The sequence below is a fragment of the Biomphalaria glabrata genome, chromosome 18 (genome assembly GCF_947242115.1).
Source record: "Biomphalaria glabrata chromosome 18, xgBioGlab47.1, whole genome shotgun sequence".
Classification (NCBI taxonomy): Eukaryota; Metazoa; Mollusca; class Gastropoda; family Planorbidae; genus Biomphalaria; species Biomphalaria glabrata.
Window position 1 is genome coordinate 13,380,853 of NC_074728.1, and position 15,688 is coordinate 13,396,540.

Sequence of the window (15,688 nt, forward strand, 5' to 3'; positions counted from 1 at the left end):
GATCTGAAGTTTGGAGACACGACAGATGCTCTTACATGTCAGATACTTGATGGCAATTAGAAAAGATCAGACTATTATAATCCGTACTTTGACGGGAGAGGGATTGATTGGAGCCTTCATTTGATAGGTTCCAAGAAGACTTTGACTTCCAGATGTCCACATTGTAATGAGCACATAGAAAATATTGAGCACTGCAACAGTTTTGACAAAGACCTAGTCCAAGAGGAAACATGATCAAATGAGGTCTCTGTTTGTACGGAAACAGAAAGCCTAAAAAAAAAAGCTAAACGTTTGGGTCATGCAGTCATGCATGATGAAATACCAATGGTAACAATGTGTCGGCTGGTGCGCCGAAACAGACAACAGATAACTATAACACCTTCTAATTTTATAAGCACTTCACTGGCACAATGGTTTGTGTATTAGCTCAAGGAGGCTTTAAGTCCTCGGGTTCAAATTCAAGACGTACAACTTTTTTTTTTTAAAAATTGTTAGAAGCTCTAATGACCTCTTGATACTACTACGGGCTATTTCTAGCATAGTATTTACAGTGCTTCATTACAGTCTGTAGGTCCTGGTGAAAAGATTGGGGGGAAAGAGAAGTCATATATAGGTAGATTATACAAGGGCTGCCAAAGTACCCAAGCTCATTTCTTTTTTTTTCTTTCCCCTCGGGCCGACTGCCATCATCTCACCCGATGCACTTACGAGTGTACGAGCATTGGTTCTACTAATTGTACACAGGCTGTGCGATGACGTTTCAACGAAATTGGGTTAAGCTCAACTCACAACTGCGTGACTTATTTAGACGTAAGACCTCACGGAATGACGTCATGTCCACAGTCACTACTCCGTGTATCAACCTCCCCCCAAGAAGCTCCTTTTCACACACACACAAATATCCACACATCCATAAACAATAACACACACACACACAGTCTCTACTAGCTGTATTCCCAACATTTCTTTGCTGGTTATGCGTCAGGAGGAATTTCCCATCGACTCTTTGCTCCATGGAGCCTGGTTATCACAAAAATAGTTGATCGTCTGAGCAAGTGTGCTTATAGAGACGACTTCTAGTGTCCTGGGGCCAACCTGTAATAAATTATTTAATGTCTTTTTTTTTTTACATGTAGCTGGCACAAAAGAAATTGTCTTAAAACCACACAAGAGTCGTGTCCATCTTTGAGTGAGACTCTCTTGAAATAAAAAAAAAAACAGGAATCTCGATAGCGGATCAAAGCAACTATTTTATGAATGCCAGACAAACAGAAGTGAACTCAGAAAATGTCTATGAGGTTTATTCAACACAAGTATCAATTACGGATTGGAGCAGCAACATATCGTGTTCGGAGATTAACACGATAAACAAATCAGTTCAAAGAAAAACAAAACTTAAAATGTGATTCTAGACATCTTTCAGCTATCCATGGCTACATTTTAAAATGAAATAAATGTACTTATTGCTCACGTAATGAGCATTGACTATGGCCCTATTGGTTATTACAAAACACAAAGCGCCTACTCTCTGTGTATTTTATATTTTTATTAATAAATTTATTATCAAAATATTAAAAACTATCTAACTATCTGATAAACATTTTATATTTCACATATATGCCTAATGTTTTGTTTAATAAGTGTGGAACGTAAAAAAAACATTAGTAATTTAACAAGAAAAACATTTTAAAATAATATTTACAAAAAAAAAAAACAATAATACCTCCATTATATAACTATAAAACAAGGTTACAAAGACAGTTTGTGTAGAAACACAAACTCAAAATCGACCCCCGAAGTGAACCACACAGGCAGATAAAAAAGGGAGGTTTCAATATTTTCAGAAAGAATATCAGAATGAGACACTATCAAAGGCAAATGACAGAGAAGAATAGAGAAAGAATGTTGACAGATAAAGTGTGGTGCTGCTACGGTCCAGCAGACCAAGGGATAGGGGAATGTGAATGTGAAGTTATATGTTATTGTAAAAGTATTGTTTTTTGTTTTTGTTTTTTACAAAAAAATCTAAAACCGTTTGCATAAATGTGTTAAAAAATATGGAAAATAGATATCTTTCTTATTAAAAAGCCTCATATGTTTGTTACTATTAATAGTGAATAGTTGTAAAAAAAAAAGTGTAAAAATAGTGTAAATGGTCATCGCCCTTAAATAAATAGCCTCCCTTGTTTGTTACTATTAATAGTGAATAGTTGTGAAAATGGTGTATTTTTATGAAAACTGCTTGCATAGTTGATTTTAAAAATTATATTTTTTGATTTCAGAAAAGAAACTTTGAATGGTATAAAATATTAGGATGTCGGATTTTCACTTTCTTTTCTAGTTTACGAGATTTAAACGGGACGGACGGACGGATAGACAGTTCACACAAAACTATTAGCGTCTTTTTCCCTTTCGGGAGCCGCTAATGAAATAAAAAAAGAAAAATAATTTAAAATATTTTGCTGAAGTCGAGTATGGCACACGTACCTTGGCACCGCCAGGCTGATGTACCAACGACGTTAGCCACTAGGCGAGAGGACATTGCGTTATTGATAATTTCATCATATAGACATCTAGAACTATATCTAGACTTCTGATTAGAATTCTTAAGATTTAGTCTAGGTCTACTTCTACATCTAGATGTAATCTACATTAGAACTACGTAAATACTTAGTCACTCTATCAATAAACTGAGAGCAACTTTAAAGTTCATAAACAACTCAGTTATCGGTACACTACGGCTGACTACGCCAAATTTAATTTTTTTTTTCTTTGAAAAACCTATAACGCGTTGCCAACATGCAAGCAATTCTTTTCTCGGTGATATGCATCAACTGTTAAATTTCTAGAAAAATTGTTAGACAAACAGCGTTTTTTTTGAAATTCTTGTCCAGGTTCCACCTTCCACAGTCCGTCCTCCAGGCTCCATAAAGTTCTAACTTAAATGAGAGTATTGTAAAAAGATGTAAGCCAATAAAAACACAATTCCTAAGGAAGGGAATTGACTTTGAAAGCAGTTTATAGACAAAACAAACGTCAAAAGAGCGTAGTTGTTCAGAGGATAGAGTAAAACTCATATGTGAGATTAGTCTCGTATCCTCTCATGTAAAACTCATATGGGAGATTAGTCTCGTATCCTCTCATGTAAAACTCATATGGGAGATTAGTCTCGTATCCTCTCATGTAAAACTCATATGGGAGATTAGTCTCGTATCCTCTCATGTAAAACTCATATGGGAGATTAGTCTCGTATCCTCTCATGTAAAACTCATATGGGAGATTAGTCTCGTATCCTCTCATGTAAAACTAATATGGGAGATTAGTCTCATATCCTCTCATGTAAAACTCATATGGGAGATTAGTCTCGTATCCTCTCATGTAAAACTCATATGGGAGATTAGTCTCGTATCCTCTCATGTACTGATAAAGAACGCAATATGAAGAGCTCTGCTACACAGTTCGGGCCTATATAGGAACTTAAAAAAACGTTAGATGAAAACAGGTGTTTGTGGGAAATTTAGGATTAAATATACAAAATAAACAATTTCAAGAATGCCATATTGAACAAATAAAGTTGTAGACACAGACCTATATATATTATATCTAGACTGGACCTGGACATCTCTTAACACTTCACAGAAATGTCGTGAAAAAAAAAAAGCCGAGACAAGGCGTTGTTTTGTAAAGTAGCCTACTTATAAGAAGTTGTTTTTTTTCAACCCTAACCTATGACCCTCTTGCTGGCAAAGGAGGGGAGACTACACTTTTTCAACTAACTCTAGAAAGAACCTACAATAAACATCTTTCGAAAGAATGAAGGGTCGGAATGTAATTAAGAATAATTATGTACAACACACACACACACACACACACACATATATATATATATATATATATATATATATATTGACGGCCCCCCAAACCCCCCGAAAAAAATCCTGGCTACGCCCATGCTACTAAGATATACACCGTTACGACACAAGATAAAAATAACGAACAGGATCAATGCACATTAACCAAGTTCAGTCGAGGTGAAATAGAATAACGAACCTTAATACAGAATGGGCCACAGTCGAGTCAGTCACTTAAACGATGTTATCCCTTCAAGAGCCTAGCAGTAAATGTCCTAAAAGTTTACAACGATTACCTCTAACTCAATGCCTATGTCGTCACTAGACATGTCGCGGTTCAAAGTCTGTCTACTACAGTGCGTTTCTAAACTAAACTGTTGAACAGTACATACAGGTCTGTGATCTGATCGTTATCAGATACAAATTTGTTTCCGTTTTCCAGTCTAAGTAAAATATATATCGGTCAGTGGATGTAGATTACTTTAAATTGTAATATTGATTCCCGTACAAGAAAACTTTGCCTAATATAAGCTTACGCGAAGTGATAGTCATGTGGTTCTCAGTGTGAAGTGATTGCTATATGAAGCTATAAATGTAAGATTTGAATCATCTGTTAGTGTCTGCTTACTAAAGAAGTATGGAAAGCAGAAGGAAGTTAATGAAACGAGTTATTTCCCTTCCTCTTCCCCACTAGTCACAGCGCGATATTGGCGTCCAGATTCACCTATCAAAAACAATAAAAGACTTCTTTACTGCTGACTAATTATAATTATGTTATCGTTACAAACTTATATATATCGTATAGTATATTCTTAGCGTTAATAATTCTATAGTTAGATTATTTAAACTATATCTGAACAAATAAATAGTTATTATGTATACATGTGTGTATGTACGTATGCTTGCCCTGGATGTGGCAAAATATGTAGGTCACAGCTGAGGAATATTGCATACCTCATTAATCTTCGGACTCGAAGACAAGCCTTATTATTATTATTATTATGCACGTAAGCATGTAGAATCTATGTCTGTATGTGTGTATGTACGTAAGCATGTAGAATCTATGTCTGTATGTGTGTATGTACGTAAGCATGTAGAATCTATGTCTGTATGTGTGTATGTACGTAAGCATGTAGAATCTATGTCTGTATGTGTGTATGTACGTAAGCATGTAGAATCTATGTCTGCATGTGTGTATGTACGTAAGCATGTAGAATCTATGTCTGTATGTGTGTATGTACGTAAGCATGTAGAATCTATGTCTGTATGTGTGTATGCACGTAAGCATGTAGAATCAATGTGTGCATGTGTGTATGTACGTAAGCACGTAGAATCTATGTCTGTATGTGTGTATGTACGTAAGCATGTAGAATCTATGTCTGTATGTGTGTATGTACGTAAGCATGTAGAATCTATGTCTGTATGTGTGTATGTACGTAAGCATGTAGAATCTATGTCTGTATGTGTGTATGTACGTAAGCATGTAGAATCTATGTCTGTATGTGTGTATGTACGTAAGCATGTAGAATCTATGTCTGTATGTGTGTATGCACGTAAGTATGTAGAATCAATGTGTGCATGTGTGTATGTACGCAAACTTGTAGAATTTATGTGTGTATGTACGTAAGCATGTAGAATCAATGTGTGCATGTATGTATGTAACTATATGTGAATAAATAAATAATTTTTTGTATGTAACTATATCTGAATAAATAAATAAATTTTTGTAATGTAGCTTATCTTATAGTCTTATCTTATATAATACAGACGTTAATTTATAAAAGTAGATGTTTACGTCGTACGCGTCATGCATCTAGTCATGCATGTTAACCAATGACTTAAATTCTGCCAAGTCACTGATTTTCCTGGCTGGCTCAGGCAACCCATTCCATGCTCTAATAGCACCAGGGAAGAAGGAGTATTTGTAAAAATGTGTCCTAGCATATTGAACGAGAAATGTGCCTTTACCTTTGTATTCTTCTAAGTATTTTATTAGGTTTTGTTTTTGTATTTGAAGATTATGGTACAGTGTTTTATATATATTTGCTACTTTACTTTTGAGTCTTCTATCCTGAAGGCTTTCTAAATTTGGTGATTTTACTAAAGGTGTTACTCTAGTGACAGTCAAATGTGAATATTCGTTTGTTATGAGTCTCACTGCTCTTTTTTGTGTCTTTTCCAATTTCTCAATGTTTTTTTGAGTTGAGAGGTCCCAAACAGAGGAAGCATATTCTATTTATTGCCCTAACCAAGGTTAAAAAACATTTAAGTTCATATTTGATTATTAGAATTTTTTTAATAAAACCTTATGATTTGTTTGATTTTTTAATAGTACATTAGGCATAGCTTACTTTTAAAAATGAATATATTGTTCTACTATTAGTTGGTCGGACGAGCGACTGGAAAAACGACCGCGCTGGCCAGGCGCATTCGATTCCTGCATAAAGCCGTAAAGAACTTTTGGGATTACTGCCATTCAAAGGACCAAAGCGTTTAGTAGCTTTAGCAAATGCTTTAAATTAAGTACTTTGAAAAACGTTAATATTTAAAAAAAAACTATCTTGATTTCAACAAACGAAACAAAACGTATGACATGTGAAAAAATGGGTTTGTCGATATTTAAAAAAAAATTTTTTTCCACTAGACCAGTCGTTGTTACTATAAAACACTATATGCACTTTTTTTTAAGCTGCAAGAAAATGGAATTGATTTTACACTCCATTGTGGCTAAAATGTATTTTCTATCAATTAAAAGTATTTTAATTTAGGGAGAGATAGAGAGAGAGAATCCAAATGATATATGCTGCATAACAAGGTTTGTTGCATATTGAGAAGAAACTTGTTAAAACGTATCGCTTCAGATAACTTATAGTAGCCTATTTCTTCCTCAGAACAGGCCCCAAACCCAGAACATGCAATCTGAAGAATATTGCTTCCGATAATCAAAGTATTTGTAATCAGGCTTGTAATCACTTTTTAAAAAATTATTAGGCTTTTTGTTTATTTTGATCTCAACCCGTTTAAATTACTTGGACTTCTACCACTGATAGTAACTTTTATTGTGTTAATGAATACGATGTAATTTTATGAAATCATATGCAGTTTTTTTTCCTTACATCTTTATTGGAATTTTTTTTTTTTTTGGTTTATTCAGCTTATACTTTCACTTACAATAACACACACAAGACAAACAGGTTAACGCATCCACGTTGAGCAGTCAAGGTTATTGAGAAATTGTATATAGTTCATGATCATGTACACTGTCCAATTTAATATACCCGCTGGAGTTCATCAATCATAAAGGATATAGGAGCGAGTGGTCCAAACCAGATCAGTTGTTCATGCTCATTACAAAGAACGAAAATCCAAAATTGTTCATAGTTAATGATTCAAAGTTGTACTTGGAATGTTTTTATTTAAATATAAATTATACTTTCATTTACACTAACACACAAGACTAACCGGTTAACGCATCTACATCCAGACCATATAATATTGCTGAGCAGTCAAGGTTATTGAGAAATTATATATAGGTCATGATCAAATACACTGTTCATTGTAAATTCGAAGGAACACACTTATCAATGAGAACTTGGAATCGTGCTTACACTTACTCTTACTTCCCAAGAAAATCCAAGTTCTTAATAGTGAATGTCACGATTTTGTTTGAATATAGACTTGCGTAGTATATTCTCCAAATACATATGACACTATGCAGCAGTGACGTCACTGGGAAGGGGGTGCGGTCCGCACCGATTGACACCCTTTGGGGGGTGACACCCAAGTAAAAGAAATGTACTTTGGGAATAGCTGACAATTAAAAAAAAAACGATAGTGGATAAATATTAGAAGATGCTATTCACAGCTCTATCCAAGTTGAAGAAAATGTTACAATGTGCCAGTCGAATGATATACTTAATATTTTAGGGGATTTTTCTTTTTGGCGTGTGCCAATGTCACATGATTTACGAAGAACATTATCCAGAGTAAAAGGAAAAGAACGCCAGTTGTCAAAAGAATGGTTTTGATGGAGACGATTTAGTTTCTTAATTTAAAAAAAAAACTGTATTCTTTTGTTGTCGACTATTTTCAACTAATTGTATTGAAATGTATGACTTAATTTCATGTGTGGTTAAAATAAAGTCCGAAATTGGAATATTTAAAGACGTATGAAGATTTTATCTGGATTGGAAATTTGAAAAAAAAGAGCATCCGTCTACACATACAATTGACAAGGAAGTCGTTGCTATGATTGATATAAAGAAGAAAAACAATGAAGAATATATTGCAAGAACTGTTTCTATAAAAGCAGAAAATTATACATTTTATGACTATATTAACAAAGAGTCCTTATTGAAAACAGATTTTCCATGAGATGACGGAAATGTTCTGTAGATAAAACCCATTGCTGAAAGTACATCTGTCATGTTAAAAAGTTTATAAATGGTTTAGCAAAGACGTAAAAGATATTAGACTATTAGCACCTTTGTATTTTGTTTGACAGCATACCTGACATAGTACACACTGATCAGATTCAGAAGTTATACTATTTTAAGGAAGACAAAAAAGCTGATTTGATCAACTTAATATCTTTAAATGTCTAGGAAAGGTTGAGCTTGAATTTATATATGGAGCTCAAAGATATTAAAATGCAGCTTCGGTGTCTGGAACTATGGAGGAGTACAGGAAATTATTCAGAACCAACAGAAAAGCGATTTAATAGATGTGTGTATCATTCACTTAATCACTTAATATGTTCAACATTCCATTTTCAGAAAATGCTTTCTGAAATTATAGCCACTAGAGGCGCAGCATAAGATCCTTTATTGTACCTATCTACTATTTTTTTTTAGTGGGAAGATATTCTAGAAGTCAAAACATACACAATTATTGACAAAGTGGTGACTAATTAAACCTTTTCTTTAACAAAATAATATTCTTTAGTTCAACTACCGACAATTTATTGTAGATGTAAGTTTCAAAACATTGGCGTATATGATGATTTTCCAAAAGGCAACACTGAAACAGAAATACCATGTCTGATAAGAAATCTAATGGCAGTAAAAGTTATTTTTGAAGAAAATAAAAATCGACAGTGCATGATTCATATGCTACTAAGACATTAAAGTATATCTCTAAATCATTTACAAAGCCTTCAACCGTTTCTTACCATCTGCATAGTTTTGGCGTCATGCAAAAAATGATTTTAAATTAAAATTAAGAACTTTTTGAGACAAAGGCATAGACGACACTTTCACAACGAGCGATTTTGTTAAAAATAAAATCGTTAAAGACATTAAATTTTTGATAAAGTTAATGATAAGTTTTTAAATTTGAAATCCAGGAAAAAAAAACAGTGTAATTTACTTATGATTGCATTGTTGCAAATTTGAACTATAGATTAATGGCAATGTCTGTTTGGGACTCCTCATCTCAAGAAAACATTAGAAAACTGGAACAGATACAAAATAGAGCAGTGAAATTCATAACAAATGAATATTCACAGTTGAGTAGAGTAACACCTTTAGTAAAATCACTAAATTTAGAAAGCCTGGAATGAGTTACCTGAGCCAGTCAGGAAAACCAATGACTTGGAAGAATGTAAGTCATTGGTTAACATGCATGACTAGATGCATGACGCGTAGGACGTAATTATCTTCTTTTTTTGTAGTAATGTCTGTATTATATAAGATAAGATAAGATTAAGGATGAGTGCAGAGTTTCACATGACTACACATACCATATAACCTATAGATAAATTGAATTTTAAACTGAATTTTAAAATTTAATAGACACTGTGACAAGTCAAAAGCTTGCTGTCAGAGTCACTCAATTTTATCACAGCATTAATTATTATTTATTTATTTTATTTCAATTATTTCCCCGTTCTATCCCCAATTTCTTCACCCGCCCCACCTGTTCCTCTTCATGATAGACTTAGTCCACCACCTTGGAGATAGCTAGGCCGCGTCCTTTCACTTATCTCCCCTTGATCGGGGAAAGATAAACACACAGTCTCTTTGGTCTTACCCGCCGGATGTCTGACGGTCGCAGTTAACACCACCTTGGGTGGAATGCAAGTCAATCTTTCTTCCTCCCCCCTCTCCCACGTCTCTCTTTGATCAAAGAGATTACTCGGGTCAACACGCCTCGTGACACTCTAAGGTGCAACTTTCGTCGGACTTCACCCACGTGAGAGATAATCTTTGGTCAATCCCATTTCCTGTTTCCGCCCATATCTCCCGGCCTTTATAAGGTAGACTAATTCAAACCAGACCCGCTCATTTCTCTATCGCTGGCAATCGAGTCTGGACTACTTCATTTATTCTTACTCTTAGAGGAATACCTGGTGGTAAGCCGAACTTAATCACAGTTCCACTTAATTACTTTGTGTGCATATTTCTCACTGGATATTATCATGTGTATTTTATTATTTCATTTACATTTAATTAGTGCATTGTGTAATTCTCACGGTCGTAAGTAGAAAACATAAACATGGCATATGTATATAGTTATGTGTTGCATTAATCTATTAACGCTACGTTGTTCAATTGATCGTTGATGCAACCATGTATATATTTGTACATCTTAAATTATTCCCTTTATCTCGGCTGACCGCCTTGACAATTTTACTAGTGCACTAATACTGCGCTGAAAAAAGAAAAATATGAATTATCTCCCCCTTTAATCATTCTACTTTGACGAGAGTTGCGCCCCTTGAACGGACGCTCTTCCCATTCAAGCTCGCTACATTGTTTGTGGCCGACGGCCATGTGTAAACAATAGCGTCCACCGCCGCCCATTTCTCCCCCCCCCCCCCCTTTTTCTCTTCCAACATGTGTTGTTTATTTGAGATTATTATTTCCCCTTTTATTTACATTTTATATTGCTACTATCTGCCATCTATTTTCCTAATCCCATTTGTCATCATCTCCCCATTGTGCCCAAAAGCAATTTACCAATCTGCGAATGCACCTCAGTCGAGGGCATCAATAAGATGCATGAGAGACATGTCCTAACTTGTCTTTGTTTATCCGCAGCCTCCCTCAGGTGTCTGCCTATTTGCTGTTCAGTGTCTACTCGACACTACTCAACTACTTGTTTGGATCACCTATGTACTTAGTGCTATTCAGCACTGCGATCTACTACTTGGCGCTATCGGCTCTACTCGCCTGCCTATTCGACAGCCCACCTGTCAACATATTAGGTACGATGTCGCTATAGACCCAGAGTCTGTGCGAGACGTCATAGCTACGCCAAACCCTCCTCAACTCACTGGACTTATCCTGCTAACTACGCTGCCCACGGCAGATCAGCTCTGCTCGCAGTACCCTTGTGCCCACGGTAGCCGGCCACCCGCCCTACTGTGCCCACTAGAGATATCAGAACTTTGGATTGAGACTCCACAAGAACTGTATTGCCGGCGTCCCTCTACCCGCTAGAGCGCCACCTCCAGCTGCAGAACCTCAAGTCAGGACACAGCCAGCTGCGACACAAACAGGACAACCAGCTAAGTTCAGAAGACAAAGTGACATACTCTCTTATTAAATTAAATATAGTATTGATTAGAGATCGATGCAAACCCTTCCCCCTTTTATTCTTCTATGTAAATATTTATGTAAATAAATATTCTTCATTTTTAACTTTGTATCTTTCTTTCATTGCTTGTCTCGTTGCGTGCCTGCTCCCGATTTATATGCTGATAGGTTGGTGTGGGATAAATTCAAAAAATGATCATCCCCTAGACATTAAACGCGCCAAACACATGTCACATTCGCTAACCTGTCACAGACACCCATTTTAAATTTGTTCCACAATCAAATAATGTAGGTAATTATAAACTATATGTAATACAGTTCAACAAACAAACGAAAAAAAAACAGTATTTTTTAAAAAGGGGGTTGACACCCTGAGTTGACCGCACCGGGTGACACCCACCATAGTGTCGCCACTGCTATGCAGATTCGTAATTATACTTCAAACCTCTTTAAGAAACAATGAAGTGACACAGAAGAGATATTTTTCTTGAGTTTAATATCTTTAAACTCATATAAAAAAAATATACATACAGCTCACGTAGGCTACAAGATAGTTACATGATACAATAGTGATGATCAATAAATTAACTAACCAACTATTTACTTTGAACAAGCGACATCTAGACCTCTCGGAAAAGAAAAACCCATGAACTCTCCCTGACTGACTAAGCTTTTCTCGTTTTTTCGTATAATCTTCTAAATCATTACGTTATATCATACACGACACATTTTCTAATTACTTAGGTTTTATTTTACTTTTTTCGTTGTCCCCTTTTCCTTGACCTATATTATATTTTTCTGCTATAACCTTGAACTAATTTTTTTTATCAATGTCTGTCGATTTTTTATTCCGTGACTTATGGATTATGGATTATATGGACGTATGGGTTTTTGCAGTTAAACCCCCTCTTTTATAAAACAAAAGGAAAAACATTATAATGCAAACGACAATACCCACATTCCAATAGCATAGTTAAGGAAGAATTTGATTTTAAAACCCCCTCCGAAATTTACGATAAAACCCCCTCTTCAATATAAAACTATCCATACATCAGTCACCAGATTCTATATTATATATATATTAAAGAGGTATTTTTAGCTTCAAACCCGCTGTGTTTTTGTTTTTTTTTATATTGAAGAGGTGGTTTTTAGCTGCAAACTCCGCTGAAGGGGGGATTTAATCACAAAACCCCTCTTGGCTACGCTCATAGAATCTGCATTTTGTTGGCTTTAAATACCGGAAATAATGCTTGGCGTCGGGGCTCCGCCCCGAACCTCACTGGGAAAGCTCTCTGCGCTCCCCCAGACCCTCTTGCTGGCAAAGGCGGGGAGTCTACAATTTTTCAACTAATTCCACGAAGTACCTATTGTAGGATACAATAAACATCTTTCGAAAGAATGAAGGGTAAGTATGCAATAAAGACACACACACACACGCGCATATATTTTTGCCGGGGGGAGGGAAATTTCCCCCCACCCCCACCACCCCCCCCCCGAAAAAAAAACCTGGCTACGCCCATGGATTATAAGTGAAAATTAAGAGTTTGTATTAGAAAATAAATTCGTCTTTGCATTTTATTCATTCTTTTCTACGTACAGAATTACTTTACAAGCCTTGCGTGTAGCGAAGTCATACAGTAGGCTATGTCATAAAATTCTATTTCCTACATAGATTACGCTCAATAGTGAAAATTACCAAATGTTTCAATCTATCTACGAGAATTTTATTGTTGACCTCAAGTAATTCTTCATTAGTTTGAGGCACAAAAAGCTTTTTTCACCAGATTCCACAATTACAGATATTGTATAATGCCGCGCGTAGGATTGGCGTTTTCTATATTGAATGACACCTCAAAATGACTTTTTTTTTCTATATAGGCTATTTCAGATTTGTTTGAGTTTTCAAAAGATTTTAATAATTTCTGGAGATTTCATGGACTTTTTCGTATATTTTGCAATTTCAGGAGATTTCTAGGAGCTCCTGGTAAATCAGTAGACCGCGGGAAATCTCTAATAAGTTATAAAATGGTTAAATTTAATAATTTACACATAGAATTAGCGCGGGTCCTGTGAAAGTGCGGGGCCCACTACGGTCGGATAGCTAGGTTGCAGTGGCGTAAGGTCGGCCCTGCAAAATAGAGGCGTATGCTACGCCGTGGGTCGACTAGTTATCTTTATCAAAGCTTAATACTAAGTTTTAATTAATGCACTATTAGATCTAGTTCAATTAAAACATTTTTAGCAAAGATAAAACCTGAGATTGTAATTTTAATAGTAACTAGAGCTCGGTAACCTAGAGCTCTATCAAAATGTCTGTACTAAAAAGCTACACCTCTGACTCTGTTTACAAATATAGCTATTTGAATAAGCTTAAATTTTGTATATTTTAATATTTCGGAAGAAGAACTTATCGACCACTGATCTAGATCATCTAGATCAATATTTGTATTTGTAGATCTAGATTATATTATAGATCTATAAATATAATGTTTAGCCCTCAAATAAAATAAAACATTTAGAATCACTGTAACGCTTTTGACCCCAGACGACCCGGAAGTTGATGAATGCCACATAGCATCAACATGGATGATCCTCGATACCACAATTTTTAGTAGCCAGTCATTTAATAAAGATCTAGATCTATCATACATAGTGTACCATTATATAAAAAAAGGTACTCTTCGTACTCAGTGGATCTAGATCTAATTGCCTTTACTTTTCATTTAGGGTTTTAAAAAATCTAATCTGGACTACACTCCAAATCTAGTAAATAACCTCTTTTTTTCCGAACTAAAAATTAAATTAAAAACCTGGCTTCTCACTTTGACTTTTTTACCTTTTACTTTCATTTTAATAAATTTAATTACACTTTTAAAGTCTGGATCTAGTCTATTAATCTAAATCCAGTCTAAACCTTAGATTTAGATCTAGTCTATTATCTAGTATTCTAGAAACATGATGCAAGAATTTAATGTCCAATGTTTGACTTTTGTGGGTTTTAACTTAAATTATTAAATAATTGTAAAAAGACTATTTTTTATATAATATAAATATAAGTTATAATAATATAAGTAGTATAAGTGGCCATTTCTCAAGTCAGAATCAAGTCAAACATCTACCCAATCTACTCTTGATAGATTTATAGATCTATCTAATAGTCATTTTTGTCTAACGAACAGTGTCCTCTGTTTTCTGATATTATTGAACACCCCACAATCTTTGTTAAAATGATATTCGAGCCTTTATTTTGATAGCTATGACGAAACGGTAAAGACGAAACTAGTGACTTCTTTGTTTTTGTTTATACTCCATTTCTTTATAATAGTTCAGACACATTTAGTTTTGTTTACTCTGAAAAACAAGGGTTTTAAACGGGTTCAAATAACACTGGTAGGACGATGACATTTTTTTTTTCTAGGACAGAAGGAGGGTAGGTTGGGGTGAAAATTGCAGAAAATTTAGGTACCAGCTAAACAAGACTGACAAGACCTATCTAAAATTCTTCTAGATCTAGATAGGCCCTAAAACATATATGCATGTCATAACCTTTGTGTAAATCTAGGGGGTTTTCACTAATATAATTCGTTTATTACTATCAATAACACATTTACGAAAGCTATTTTAATGAACATTGAACAATTATAGACTTATGAAGCAGCGCTAGATCTACTTTTTTTTTTTTACATTTTTTTATTACTATTTTGCCGCTTATCACTAATGCTCATATGTAAAGACAATCTAAAGTGATAGGCTATTAAAATTAAAGCAAAAAAACATGCTAAAACAATGAACAAACGAACACGGTGATAGGCACAACCCTGCTCTCCCTCTTACTCATTCTGTCTCTCCTTGGTGCCCTAATTATTTATAAACCAGCCAAAGACTAAGTGTGGTACCATCAGCATAGTATTAGAAAAAAAACATGGAGGGAGGGACAATTATTGGCTGATCAGGTACCAAATTAGGTCACAGTCACTGAGCAGAGTGAGCGGGCTAGACAAGCGGGGTCGTGCGGTATTTATATTTTATTTGGGTCAACTAGACCTAGGTAGGCTACAGTACACAGTATAGGTAAAACTTGTGTCTAATGGCTTGGTTGTGGTGTCTGTTGTAAGCAGAGAAGGGACCAATTAAGAGTGGGAAAAGTAACACTAATCTGTCAGTCTTGAGTTGGCTTAAAAAGAAATTGATATTTAAAAAAAAGAAAATTGAAGATAATATTATTTTTTAATACAATAACATGAAGTGTTTGTTAGTGTACAGACTGTGTTCGTTAGTGTACAAAGCGGAGAATGGTGT

At 35.0% G+C, this 15,688-nt stretch overlaps 1 protein-coding gene across 4 annotated transcripts in view; it reads left to right on the forward strand.

Annotated features, from left to right (window-relative positions):
* The first annotated feature begins 13,910 nt into the window (after nt 1-13,910).
* Nucleotides 13,911-15,688, forward strand: part of LOC106069804 (alpha-mannosidase 2x-like) — a 28,350-nt gene continuing 26,572 nt past the window's right edge. The window contains exon 1 of one of the 4 annotated variants that reach the window (XM_056016827.1): nt 13,911-14,063. In XM_056016827.1, the coding sequence (XP_055872802.1) occupies nt 13,976-14,063 (88 nt within the window). In that variant the 5' untranslated portion in view covers nt 13,911-13,975. Of the gene's footprint in view, nt 14,156-14,237; nt 14,381-14,637; nt 14,657-15,688 lie in introns of those variants that run through there. The other 3 variants (XM_056016829.1, XM_056016828.1, XM_056016830.1) reach the window with 3 other exon arrangements.